This window comes from Nipponia nippon, unplaced genomic scaffold, assembly GCF_047370975.1.
Source record: "Nipponia nippon isolate SJK-2023a ecotype South Korea unplaced genomic scaffold, ASM4737097v1 scaffold_1, whole genome shotgun sequence".
Lineage (NCBI taxonomy): Eukaryota > Metazoa > Chordata > Aves > Pelecaniformes > Threskiornithidae > Nipponia > Nipponia nippon.
In genome coordinates, this window is record NW_028262290.1 from 66186886 (window position 1) to 66201410 (window position 14525).

Genomic DNA, 14525 nt, shown 5'->3' on the forward strand with positions numbered 1-14525 from the left:
TGAGGGGAGGCCGCAGGGGCGGGGTCCGCCCCCCCCATCGCCAGCGCGCCTGCGCCGGCCCCGCCCCGCTCACGTGAGCGGCGGAGGGGCGGGGGGGGGAGGCGGGCAGCAGCATGGCGGCCGCGGCGGAGGGGGCTGCGGCCGACCCGCCCGGCGCCTACCCCGGCGCGGACAGCGGGAACGTCTCCCAGAGCCACAGCAGCGCTTCCGGGCTCGGGGAGCCGGAGGAGGAGGAGGACCCCTCGGAGGCGTCCCTCAGCGCCACCGCCGCCGCCTATTCCGCGTACCTGCTCGCCGACCGCAGCCTCTTCAGCGAGCAGGTGAGGGGCCGGGGCCTGCCACCGCCCTGCCCTGCCCCTGCGGCCGGGCCTGCCCGCGTCCCCGGGGGGCGGGAGCGGGAGCAGCGGCGGGCCCTTTCCCCGGGGAAAGGGGCTGTGGCTGGAGGGCGGCTTTCCGAGGCGGCGTGAGAGAGCGGGGAGGCCCAAGGCACCGCGCCGCTTGCAGGGCCGCGGCGTCGTTTTGTGCGGGACAAGGTACACCCGCGTGCCCGCCCGCCCGCGCTTAACGTAGCCGGAGCTGCGGGGTTTCTGTTACGCGGGTTTTACTCTGGCTGATGTCTGTACTCCGAGGTTTGGTTTGGGAGAATCTGCGGGGGGTGGGGGGTGTGTGTGTGTGTTTTCGACTACCTTTTAAAGGATTTCTATTTTGCAGATAGAAAGCTTAGACAAGAGCCTAGAGGATTTGCTGACCAGAGTGGATGAATTTGTGGGAATGCTGGACATGGTATGTATAACTCGCACATAGTTATGTTTTTGAAGTCAGAATAAAGTTTTTTATGTATTCTACCTCATTTAAAAACATGAGATGTGAAGCAGCCTTTGGTCTAGGCAGACAGGTTCCAGTATGAGAGCACGCTTGATAATTAGGTAACTCATGGATGAGAACTACTGAACTTTCATGTCGGAGCAAAATATGCCCATATAGCTATATAACTGCATATTTACATAATCCTGTTTGTATATTTGTCCATGTACATACATGGAATCCAGTTTCGAATGGCATAGTGATACATGCTTAAAAGGACAATGCGATGTTCTGCTTCTCCTTTAAAATACATAAAGACATCCTCTCTGGATTTTGTAATCAAAGTATCTAACCAGAGTTGCCAAGCCTCCAAAGCCAGATTTGTCTTTAGGGAACCTTTTCTTACCCTTTCATCAAAAAGGCAGCTTTGTTTTCACTTTCACATGGGAGGAGACAGGGAAACTGAGTGGAAAGTTTCTATAAGCTGACGTGGGTATACAGGCTGTCTTGTAAAGCGTAGCACGTGTGTTTCACCTGCGCTATTCTAAGATGAACTTTACTGGGGTTTGTTTTGGTTTTGGTTTTTGGTTGGTTGGTTTTTTTTAAGCAATTTAAAAAAAAAAGATTCTGTGGCCTATTTTTTCTTAGCAAAGTTGAAGAAACATACAGGTAGTAAAATTTAAGTAAAAATTTGGGGTTTATATATTTGATTTTTTTTAATGTCTCTTGGGAAATGTTCCATCTCTTCATTCTGATAAGGCTGAGGCAGCCTTTTTTAATATAATTACAAAGGTGAATATTTGCCTATGCAAAATAAATGTTGTTCAAAAGCACTTGCTAAACTGTACTAAGATGCTATCTTATTAGTTTTAATCTAGTATTTTTGTACTAACACTGATCTAGCATTTTTAAACTATGAGTTTTCATCTGTTAATTGGAGCACAGTTCTAGTTTTGGGAATAGAACCTACTACTTGACATTCTGTTGTATTCATTGACTTTTGTATTATTTCTTTGAATCATTTTAGATTCGAAGTGATTCCTCTCAAGTTGTTAATGAAAGTATACCTCAAATTTACACAAAAGCTACAGAAATGAGACAGATATACAGGAAGATTGACAAACTAGAGGTATGTATTTGATATCTTCTAGATGTATTCTGTTTCTCAACAGGGGAGGAATCAATGATATGCTGTAATTGTGTGTCTTGTGCATGTGCATGCACGTGGAGTGCGTTCAGAACCATTTTGCTCTCCGTGTCCAATCTGGGTTCAATACTTCAGGGTTAATGAAGAGAACACAATTTATTAAGAATTTCTGGAGACTACGGGCATTCTAAAACAAAATCCCTTTTTTAAAAAAATTGTTTTATTTTTTGTAGTTACTGCTTGAAGCGAGGCAGCCATCTTTCTTTTTTCGGAAAGTAATAGTACCTCTTTTTCTTCTTTTTTGTTTTGTTTTTGTTTTGTTTTTTATAATATCTTTCAAAGTTATTGTCTTGGGAGCTATTTGGAGACTAGTTGAATAAGAGGTCTGTTCATCCCTGGTAAAGCTTCAAAATGGCGATCCAGATCCTTGGTCCCACTTTTAGTAGAAGGGTAGATAGACGTATAAATTAGTTATTTGAAAGGCAAATAGGAAAAGGAGGACCGATTGTTTTATTAGATTTAACCTGTTTTTGCAGCCTTTTAAGTATCTCAAGTAATTTTTAGCAATAAAATGGACTTGTAGGTGGAAGGGAAGTAGAGCTTGGAGTTTTTGACTCCTTCTCATTTAAGTAATGGAACTTTGACCACTGTCAAGCAGTACATAATCCTGTTCTGATTTGTTAGTGAAAAAGTTGGATTTCTTTTCGTTTTTTCACACTAGGCTTTTGTGAAGATGATTGGAAATAGCGTAGCTGGACTGGAGGAACGGGTTGTAAAGGCAGAAACAGACCTCGGAGCTTTTCCAAGCACATTCAAGAAAATCTTGCACACAATCAGCATACCATCCTTCCTTAATGTAAGTAAGCTTTTGTTACCATGTGACCAGCTTAGTTGCTCTGCTTACCAGAGTGGGTGGTTAAAATAATAGTAAGTTTGTTGCACGTATATCTGAATTTAACTGTAAAACTTTCATATACTGTATTAGGATTTTGCAAAGTTCTCAGGCTTATTAAAAAACAAAAACAAACAAAAAAAAACCCAACCAAACTTAAAAGTCACAAATTCTTACAAGGATTTGTGTAACTTTCCAAAATAAGGCTGAATACACAAAGAAGGGAATGTGAAGAGCACAAACAAGCACATAATGAACAAGCCATTATATTAAAGCACCCCTGATCTCTGATGGTATGCAAAGCAAGTAGGAAGAGCCTGTACAGACAACGCTGTTAAAGAATCGTGCTGCATTAAGAATATCACTGCAGAAATGTTACCAAAAAAGGAAATGAAAGCTGCACTGCACAATATTTTTAAAATAGAGGTTCTGTTTGTACTCAGTCCGTGCAGCTCAGTAATCATGTAAGCACCTTGTTAAACTTTCTAAGGGTGCAATTTTCTTTGCCTTTCCTCATTACTGTGTGTGGACTGTTTCTCTACAGAAGACTTAAAGTGCTCTCTCTAGTGTGTTTCAAAGAGATGCCATACCTAGCCTTAAATACTGGCACTATGCCCTAGTTTTAAAATAACCTTCTGGGTTAAAAAAAAAAAAATTAATCTTCTGAACCACCTGATGCTTCTTGGCATCACCTGCCGATACACCATTTATAAGTACTCCTCCTTGTGTCTTGTCAGCTCCCAGATTCTTTTCTTTATCTTTTCCTGTATTCATCCTGTACTAGCTCAGGTTTCTGTATCATAATACTGGTGAGAATACTGAAATAAAGGAGGTTTGCAGAGCAGGAGAGGAAGATGGCTGTGACTGTGGAAGCATTTGTGTTCCTACATAGTGCAAGCACATGTGGCAGCAGAGAAAAATGGTTGTAAAAAGAATATGTATTGTCTTGGTAAGACTCAGTTCAGGAAACCTGTTCTTCACTGCTGTTTTCTGTGCAGTCTTTAAGTTAGTGAACTTCTCATTCTGTCATTTTCTTTGGTGTTGAAGTTTAAAGTGATGTCATTTTTTCTTAAAAAAAACAAAACAAACAAACAAAAAACAAAGCTGCTATTTATGGGCCAATTGCAGAAACAAACAACTGCAGCAGTTGTCTTGGAGCATATTCAACAGTGTTTTCCATTTTGTTGCTAAAACCAGTTGTCAACCAGAGAATTATAATCTTTAACTGAAAAGTTTGAAAGTCCGGACAAAGTGCTTTTTTAGTGTTGCACGGGAACACTTTGTCAGCTTAGCAGTTTTTCCACAATTAAGAAGGTGGAAAAGTCTTTGAAAGTGTCAATAGGCTGAACCTGGCATGTCCAGCGCTTTCTTGGTTTGGGTATGGATAGCAATCACCCCTCAGAGCTCACTAGTATTAATTGATGAACTAAAAGGCAGGTCACTGTTCCGTAGCGGTACTGAGTATTGCATAGTTAAATAGCTGTTTCCAGTAGTAAACACAAGCATGTCTGAATGCAAATGCCTACCGAGAGAGATTTCTCCTCATGCCTAACATTCAATCAGCTCACTCAATATATCAGTCCTTCAGAAAAGAAGGCTATACCAGTGCCATGATTTTCACTCTAGTTGTAGTTCATATTTTCCTGCTACAATCTTAATTTAGTCAAGTTCTCTCACTCTCTTCCCATTTAAATGTATCTGCTTCTTTACACAAAGGATCTCTTTTGTATTTCTTAAGCTGTGTATTTGTAATCTCACTTTCAGATTTTGCCCCAAGTTCTTCCCTTGTGAATACCAGGCAGTGTAAAGTACAGTACTGTAAGACTTCTAATATCATTAAGGATGTAGACTCTCTCAAAAGGTAAAAACGTCTGCTAAGCAGCTGCAACAATAACTATTCATAAAGGTGTACTTAGGGAACTGTGGGTACTATGCCTGCCTATGAATTTCCTCACTGGATTGAAATTATCTTGCACGTACGCAAATACAGTGCCTCTTCAGTCGGTGTCGTGAGTTGCAGAATGACCTTAGTTTCCCTTGCTTGCAAGGTGTTTTCTCATAGGGCAGTACAGGATAGGAAACAATTTTTAAAAACAGAACTTTGAGTTCAAGGATTGTTTTTACATTTGGCAAAATTTCTGATACAGAGAACATTGATAATATCCGCTATTTATAGATCTGAACTTTGTTTGTATTTTTTATTTCATTACAACTTGAATGGAAAAAGAAACGTATTTCAGAGAAATTATTGGTATCGTAAAGTTAAAGACAAATATAATTTAAATGTCATAAATCAGCAATTTTGTATATAGCAGGAGAATATGTACTTATTTCATATGGAGTACAAGTATACCAGCTCAACTGAATACTGGAAAAATTCCGCTTAGCTGTTTTGTAGGTATGCTTCATTATATCCTCATTTTGGTACTGTAAAAGCATTCCAAACTCAAAGTATACTAATGATATTTGGTATGCTTTTAACTTTATTATTGGTGAAGACTCTTAATTTCCTCATCCCAGACAGGCAAAAAAGTACCTGAAGAATTCTGCAGACAAACTGACTGAGACCTCTGCAAAATAGTTCATCAAAATCTTTTCATGAATCTAAAAGAATTTTTAATGAATGAAGTCTTGATTTCAAGCCTTCTATTTAAGACCACAAATATTGAAAACACACACTTGCTCCGTGTGGCGGTGCAGCATCATTTACGTGCAGGAAGGCTGACACAATAGTCAGTAGTGGTCCTCGCTGTTGTCTTCTTAAATGAGCCGTTTGGTATAGCAAAACACTGTACAGTTAATATTTAAAAGAAACACATACACTCTTCCTGAAAAACAGCCTAACAGCTCTTTTCCAGTCCACTACCATATTATTGTTAATGGTATGTTATAGTGCATATATTCTAACATACACTTGATGAAGAAGCTCAGCAGGAGCAGCAACCTTCTCGAAAGAAACATTTGCTAGGTGTGTTTCCATCTGAAGACTTTTTTAACTAAGTAACTGAGAACACAGGCTAGGGTTAACTCAAAGGAAGCGGCTGAGGAGAACTCGAAGGCTGGAGCAGGAAAGGTAAAGGTATATGGCTCTGGCAGGATGAAGGTTACAAGGACTATACCATCAGCTGGAGAAGATGACCCGTTTGGCTCCTGCAAAGCTGGCATGTCATACGCTTTCCAGGACTGCATCTGTTCAGGTGACAGAATGGCAAAAGTCAAAGGCTGCTTTTCTTCACTAACATTAAGAATATGCCAGACCCATCTGAGCTATGATTAAAATTCACCTGACTAAGGAGATAGACGTTTAAAAGTTTTCCTGTTTTGCATTTTAGCTGTGTAGGCTTTGTTTTAAAACTTGCTTTTTTAAGGAGGTGAAAAATAAACTTATCTAATTTGCAGAAATCGTCTTCCTCACGACAACAACAGACCCTCTATGAACCTCCAGTCCTCTTCAAGACTGAAGACTATTTTCCATGTCTTAATGAAGCACCTTATTGATGATTTTTGATTTGGGATTGATATGAATCCGCCAGAACAGAGACAGCCAAGTGAACAAAAGAAATGCTAACCTCAGAATAGCTGCGTTTCTGAGCATTACTGATGGCATATTGCCATACTGATTCTCATTGTCTTCCTTCAGGCAGTATTTTCAGGTAATTTGTGTACATTATTTCAAAAGTCTTCCTAAAACACAGTATAAATTTTCAGATTCTAGTGGGGAAGAAACTTAAGAATACTTCTGCATTAGATTTTTTTTTTTAAATATGGAAATATACTTTTATATATAAATCTTTTAACACATAAATGTCTGTGCTGCTGCAAGTGTAAATAGCTATACCACAAGGATGGTGGTTTTTTTTTTTTTGCTAATGTACTGATTGAGGTGAAGGAAAAACTATGCATAAAATCACCTACTCCAAGTTTTGGAACCTAGTCCCTGCAGTTTGTACAGAGAAATGGACGACGTTGGGATGTACAAGTTGCAAGGGGAGAAATTGGAAGATCGGCGAGGAGTCAAGGTCAATGGACGTGATCTACTTCAAGTTCACAAAGCAAACATCCTGCCCCCACTGATGATCATCAGGTCACAGTGACCTGAGCATCTCATTATCGCAGCATTGTATTGTTTGATGTGTAACCAGGTGGGCATGAGAGAGGAGAGAGAGAGAGAGACATATATATGTATATATGTATGACCTGCTGTCAAAAAGGAAAAGTATCTAAGTTGAGGCAGGGATGTCCCTGGACTGAGCCTTGATCGGGCGCCTGACCAGACTGTCTGCTTTTCCCTCACAACCCTCCGTGCGGTTACTGGGGCTCCCCGTGCTGATTGCAGTGTGAGTATATTATCAATAAACTAATAGCTGTCTAACCCCTGTTGTGGTCTTGCGTTTCACCTGACGGTATCGAACTGCACCATTGTTTCTGACAACCTTTTTGCATACAGCCTCATATAATCATAAATTGTTGTATTCCTCTGAACAACGATTTTACCACTGCTGTTTTACTGCCAATATAACTCACTACAACTATCCAAAATTGAAATTTCAGAGGAATAAGGAATGCATTAGGGAAACAACAACATGTCTGCTGATTTTTGTGTTGCAAGCACAGAAAAAGGTCTGCAGTTGTAGAGCAAGGATTATATATTAATAGATAAAGCTTTGAAAACCATATGGTCTTGTCTCCCAACAGCAGCAGGGACCAGGTTCTAAATAGCACCTGAAGCAACATTTAGTAAAAATTAAAGATTGGGAAGTCAAAATTAATAGGCTCCAAAAGCAGTTGTAATGTAAGATTTACCTGAATTTTAACATAAAGAGTCTAGAAGAATAATTACATGTGAGTATGAAGAAAGGAACAGACATTTGACTTTGAAGAAGGTCTCCTGCCCCTGCCTCCCGTACTCCTTGCTTTCATAAATATTTTGCTATTTGGATGTTGCACTGCAGCAACAGTTGCATTTCAAAAAGGTGTGGTACCTTTCTAGTTTGTCCATAATAATCCTTGAAGGCTTATCGCTCCTCAGTGAAATCTAATGAAATGACATACCTATAACTTAGTGTAGCAACATAAAGCTACAGCCAAATACTCTTAAACACACTAACACTGACGTTACAAAAAATTTTAAAGTAACTTTAGAAGAGCTTTCTAATTCAATGAATCAACTGCTCAAATAACAACTTCGCCCTCTGCTGAATGGAGCTAAAATGCAGTTATTTTTAAGCATGATATAATTAAAAATATTAAAATAAAGATCTGAGAAGGCTTATACAGCTGAGCATTTGTCACACAATATTGTTCATATTAATAAGAAAAAATTCAAATACTCTGAAGTGGGCATTTATGTTAAACAGTTGTACGGAAAATGTAAGTTATCTCTTCAAAGCACACCACAAACAAAAATCATGCATTTCCTAGAACTAGTACAGTTTTATGTTGGAAATGTTCCAAAATATTTTTATTACTGAAAATAATGGACGGTATATGGAAGATGTATTAAGGCAATGCAGTAGAAGTACAGACAATAAATAAATCGTGGCTTTTTTTAATACAGGATGGAGAATAACAAGGTCACAGTTCATCTGTGAACTATAGTCTAGCAAAGTTACAAAAGTCAGGTGTTCTCACAATACTGACAAGATCCACGCGTGCGCTCTGCTGTTGAACTGGTACTGCCTTGGCTGTCTCCTTGTTTGTGGTCAGTCTCACCAAGCAGGAATAGCATAAAAAAGATCCCAAGTGTTCACACTCAGTAAAGACAGACTCACAAAATATTCCTTTATTCTGTCTGCTGTTGTTACCTTGTCTTAATGTGAAACCAGTAATAACTATATTATGAATTAGGCTCAATATTTCCTATTTTTGCCAGCTGCAAATAAAATCTAAATATCAAAACCCACTGATAGCGATCCTCACGTGCCCAGAAAGCTGCACGTGGATCTTTCTCTGCGCAATGTTTACCTTTCTCCTCTTGCTTGGGTTCCAAGATAGGAAGCCAGTAACAATAGCACTACATTACCTGTTTTTAACACGAAGAGCTCTTCAGGTCGAACTGATGTAACGCGAGACGTGCTTAATGAGCTGAGCTGCTCAAGGCTGGTTATCCAGTGTATGAAATGAGCTAATGGTTAATGTCAAGGGAAGAGTCTACACACAAAGCTTACTTTTCTTCGATGACATGAAGCAAAAACTTTGAATTTCACCTAGCAGAGAGAATGCTAGAAGTTTTTATATTCTTAGGTACGTTTTAGGCAAGCGTCTAATTGAAACTAATGCTGCGGCATACTAAAAGATACCTGTTTACCGTGAGGTGTATGTGTATATACAACAAAAGCTCCATTCACAAGATATGCAGGATGGACTGAATGTTAGAGGTCCACATTTTTCATAGCTCCTGGACAAAAATCAATGTGATCTGTCTTACCTAAGTATTTAGTTACATATGCCTGAAGTAGGCACATAAAGATGGATATTTGTGTTTAATTATTTTTGGGCCTAGGCATTTTGTTCCACTCGAGCAATGCCACTGCAGGTGCTATGAAGCCTAAAGAAATTATAGAAAGATGCACATTACTGACATGAAAAGAAACAGATGCGATGATTTATCTGACCAAATAAAAGAATAAATTGTTTAAAGATTTAAAGGTGCACTGGATTACATTGACATTATCAAAACCCCTAGCAGTTCATTACTTCTGCTGACAACAACCTTCAAGGTTAAGTAGTTTTACCTGCAATACTAAGAAATCGGTAGCAAGCTTAATTTGGATTCTGTCCTGCACAGGAACTGTTTCCAAATACCAAGATCTTGAGTTGTAGAGAGTGATCCTGAGTGAGTGCAACACCTTCCAGAATGAGAAAGAAGAGCAAGATAGCTTGCATCTACATCTAAGAAGAGAGCTTTGCATTTGAAAATGGTAAATATTTTAAGGTTCCCTTACCAAAAAAAAAAAAAAAAAAAGGTATCTTTAAGTGATGACACTTTTAAGCTCCCTCAGTTTTTACAGAAGAAAATTCTAGTCTTGGAGCAGCTACCGAGAAAATCCCCTATGCCCCGACAGAAGCCCTGCCTCGAAAAGCCGAAATCCCTGTCAGATGTAGCCATGGTCACAGAGGACCGTAGTGGGGCTTGGTCATCTCTCCAGCCACTGCGGCTGAATCCATCAGGAATGAGGAGTCTTCAACCGCAGGGATTCCCAGCCGTGTCGGAGCTCGGTTATGGGGCAGGCTGGGCTGCAACAGCAGAGCAGAGGCCCTGTCCGCTCCGCTGCTTTTGTTTATTCTGCTTCAAGCCGATGGGTGGTAGCACAGCCTAAAGGTGGGAGTACGGCCTCCCGCTCCAGCTGATCTCGGAGGTTTAGGGAATGTTCTTTACCTTCTTGCTTGATGCTATCTACTCACAGACTTTTAATGCTGGTCATTTTTATGATTTTGCAAAACAATACAAGTATTCAAATTATGCATGATGATCGATGCCTTAGAAGTGCTAAGTAACAAGCAAAGAAGAAAACAGGGAAGCAGAAGGTACTGCTCATGGCCAGTACTGAACAGCGCTGGTGAGGCAGAGTGCAGTCACCTGTAGATACATAGTTTGAAAACGAAAAATTGAAATAACGCCTTTGGAATTACATCAGACAAAAGGATAAGACAGGAAACCCGAAGTATCCTGTCTAAAATCCACATGTAAGACCCAAAACATCATTTAATTATTGTCAACTTTAATATTGGCTGTACATTATTTGATGGGCTATTAGTTTAAGTAATAGTAAAAAGACATTAAAATTACATAAACAGTCATAAAATGTGATGTTTTCAGTCAAATGTGCTATCTATACAGGATCTTGAATAGTTTTAAAAAAAGTATATTGAAAATATAGGTATATAAATGAGCTGACAGAGCTAGGAAAATGAACTGAATGTTGGCGAGGATTCCGTTAGAGGGTTCTGAGTGAAAAGACAAAGGGACAGAATTTGGGGGGGGTAGGGGGGGGAAGCACTTGCTGAGTATCAATGAAGAAAGAAAAGAAAGATAAGTTTCCAATTTTATTTATCATCTCCCACTGTTCAGAAACCGTAGGTTTCTTGAGAATAGCTTGATGCCTACATTATTTAAAAATACATTAATCGCCATCTGTTTCTTACAGGTGACACTGTCAGGATTTTCTTCACAAGCAAGTGGTCTACAAAGCAACCTTTAAAAAAAGAGAAAGCAATAGCTGAAATTCCTGCAATCCCAGGGCTTTAAAGTGAGAGCTGGCACTGAGTGTGACAGGAGCATCTGAAATGTTCCTCTGAACATCAGTCAATCTAGAAGGTTTGCAGAGAACTGCAAACTGGCATAAAAGCTGGTTCAGATTGATTCATACCAAAAAAAAAAAAAAAAAAAAAAAAAAAAAGGAATGGTAAGAGCCTCATGCGGGAATGGAAGAGGCAGAAAATAGCATAGCCAGGAGACAAGCCAGGGCAAATGCTAAGGCGTAAACTTGTGGTGACAGAGCTTTGAGCAGCACGAACAGATGAGGGCAAGATCCCCAGACTGGGAGGTATGAATGAAGATCCACAACAGACCTGACATACACATGCAATTTTGTTATTTGTTCACAGTTTAGGAGCCTTTTCAATTTTTTTGTGTCAGGATGCACCACTCCCAAGTACACAGTTTTAGGAGGGGCTTTAACTGTACTAGAAGAACTGTGAAAGGAGGCTGGACCAGGTTGCCTTTCACGAAAGCAGTAGGACTTGCAGGTAGAGTTACCCAGAGCGTTAGACTGCTCTGGCTAAAAATCAGTCCTGCCAAGCCAAACAGTCCAGCCCCAGCACTGATGTCCCGGCACAGGGGTGGGGGGTGACTCCCCTCCACTCCCAGCCGCCCCCCTGAGAAGGCAAGCAAAGCCCCGTGCTGGCGGGACTCCCTTTCCCTGGCGGCGTCACCAGGGAGATGTGCAGCCCGGGAGATGCCTACTATGGAATTAGCATCTGTTTTCCTCATGCTTATTTGATTAGCCCTTTCCACTGCAGGCACGGTTTTGCAATTTGATTGGAAGCATAGAGGGATAGAAGAACAAAAAAATTGGGCATTGGGAATAGCCTTCTCGTTGTCATTGCAGAGATGTCTGTGTGCCGTGTGTCCTGCGCATTACTTCCAGCAATGTTTTATCAACTCCAATGCAGTGGTTCAACTGCTAGGGATAAGCAGTGCCCTCATTCTTGGTGCCAGTGGTTGCTGGGAATTTTTTTGGAAGCGTGCCTGTTGCATCTAAAATCCAGTGTATTGGAAGACTGTTAAGGGAAAAAATATTTATTGAGGGGAAAAATGCTAAACAATATAATTGAACCAAAATTGTGTTTTCTTTCTGGATTTATTAGCTTGACTTTTCCTGGATTTAATTATGTTTCTGTAGTCAAAGGAAGGAAAACACAAGGCAGTAATGCCAGAGAAATCTTGCCTAAGGAAAATCAACTATGATGGTGTTTGTTAGCTAACAAGGTAGATGAGCAGTGCTGTTGCAAACTCATTGCTTGTACCATGAGGTAAGTCAAGACTCTGCCAAGTGAGTTGGTTGAAATTATGAGAGGGACACAGAATCAGCAATAGAAAGAGATCAGCAAAAGCAGGGCTAGATAATATTCCATTTCCCCTTTTCAGTTAGTATTCTGGCACTCATTAGTTAGCACCATGGAACTGTCTCTGGGTATGAAATGGATTCTTTTTGGATCGAGTATAGCCAGAGACTTGCTCCAGGAGTTTATCTGGCATGCTAGAGCTGCTGTTGGGTATTCATTCCATGCTGCTGACCTTGAGCTAGCCTTAGGTCAAGATGAAACTCAAATGAAACCTTTAGCTTGAACATCAGGTTTCTCCTTACAAATCTTCCTCTGCTGTGCTGAACTACTTGCTAAGACAGGCATAACCCCAGGGTGGTCAACAGCACTCTTCGGGAGTACAAAGACTGAACCAAAGCTGTGTGATGAATGCAGATGTGATGGTGCTGCAATTTAGATTTGAGGACTTGGATGGATCACTAATATGGAAATGAAATTCATGCAGGGGAATTGTGAAGAGAAGAGCCTGATGTACAGATCAGGTAGGAAAGCTGCTGGAGAGGACATGATGGAGGAGTGACATGGAGGAACAGACATAGACCTCCCAACTGAACTCCAACGTAATAAGGAAGTGTACAGGAGATGGAAGCAGGGGCAGGTGACCCAGCGGGACAACAGAGCTGCTGTTTGATCTTGCAGGGTTAGGAAAGCCAAGGACTGACCTGGACTTGAATCTGGTGAGGGATGTGAAAGGCAACAGGAAAGGCTTCTACAAGTCAACAGCACAAGGCAGACCAGGAAAACGTGGCCCACTGCTGAGTGCAGCAGGGGCCTGGTGACGCAAGACACAGAAAAGCCCAAGGTACTCGATGCCTTCTGTGCCTCCGTCTTTACTGGGCTGTCTTTACCAGGCTTGCCAGTACAAGAAGGATACAGAGGTACTGGAGTGAGTCCAGTGCAGGGCCACAAAGACGATTAAGGGACTGGCACATTTCCTATGAGGAGACACTGGGAGAGCTGGGACTGTTCAGCCTGGAGGAGAGAAAGCTCGAGCGGGATCTCATCAGCATGGATAAATACCTGAAGGGAGGGAGCGAAGGAGAGGGAGACAGACACTCCTCAGCAGTGCCTGCTGGTAGGACAAGAAGCAATGTGCACAAAAATAAAAACTCCTTGCCAAAGCACCTTCTCTGTTGCATCCCACATCCATTTTTTTTTAACCTTGTTCCCACAAGCTTATTTTAAAATTCTCTAATTTTTGCATTGGAGGACACAATCAACAGTCATTAGCCATCTGTGTTGCTCGTCATCTTGTAGTAATGTCTGTAATTTCCCTTTCCATGATCTCTTTCCTTGGCTGAAGAATTGAAGAATCATAGAATGGCTTGGGTTGGAAGGGACCTTAAAGATCATCTAGTTCCAACCCCCCTGCCACGGGCAAGGATACTTTCCCCTACATCAGGTTCCTCAACGCCCTCTTGTTTTGCGTATGAAGCTTCCATGCCCTTGTTGCCCTTCTCTGATCTTTTTCCACTTCTGCTCTATCCTTTTTGAGATCGGGAAACCAGGACTACCCATGTAATTCAAGGCACCAGCAAATCAGAGGTTTAAACAGTACCACAATCTGCTGCCTTCTTTGTTTCTTCTCTAGTTATTCCCAATATCGGATGTGCTTTCTTGTCTTCTTCTGAACATTTCAACTGATGTTTTCAGGACCTATCATAATCGGGTGATCTCATTCATGAGTAACTGCTCAAATTTATTTTCTGACTCATAAAGTGGTTCATATACAAGGATATTTTAATGTAATGGCTAAATATATGGCTGTTAAGCAGGAGGTGCTTCCAGTTAGTAGGATGAGGTTTTGCTAAAACAAAGGTTACTGCGTATGTGGGTCTGATATAAAAAGTAGGAGATGGCGGGGCTGTGCACAAGGTGGCAAAACCACAGATGCTGCGGAGTCAGTGTGTGTATGTATGGATATACCACTACTGGAGGGCAGCAGCTGGCCTGGTTGCCTGACTCCTTTGGGTATTTGTGCTCACCTGGGCTGTCAGTGGACTTTTCTTATCATAGCTACAGAGCAGCGGTCCTAGAAAAATGATATTTAACCTCAGCCTGAGGTACTGTGCTGAA

At 41.1% G+C, this 14525-nt stretch overlaps 1 protein-coding gene across 7 annotated transcripts; it reads left to right on the top strand.

The window, feature by feature from the left end:
- Positions 1–77: 77 nt before the first annotated feature.
- Positions 78–11148, top strand: BLOC1S4 (biogenesis of lysosomal organelles complex 1 subunit 4). Of its 7 annotated transcripts, none has more exons than XR_015704873.1 (7): positions 78–320; positions 712–783; positions 1832–1933; positions 2673–2807; positions 4608–4704; positions 5364–6040; positions 6243–7215. XR_015704873.1 is itself a non-coding variant. In XM_087758209.1 (5 exons), exons 1-5 carry the CDS (start codon positions 114–116, stop codon positions 6339–6341), a joined length of 615 nt encoding a protein of 204 aa, XP_087614335.1. In that variant the 5' UTR covers positions 79–113; the 3' UTR covers positions 6342–7215. The 7 variants fall into 7 exon arrangements, 1 of the variants encoding a protein (XP_087614335.1); XR_015704877.1 differs by having other exon boundaries at positions 5368–6040; XR_015704867.1 differs by lacking the exons at positions 4608–4704; positions 5364–6040 and adding exons at positions 9631–9763; positions 10991–11148 and having other exon boundaries at positions 79–320; positions 6243–7180.
- Positions 11149–14525: the final 3377 nt, after the last annotated feature.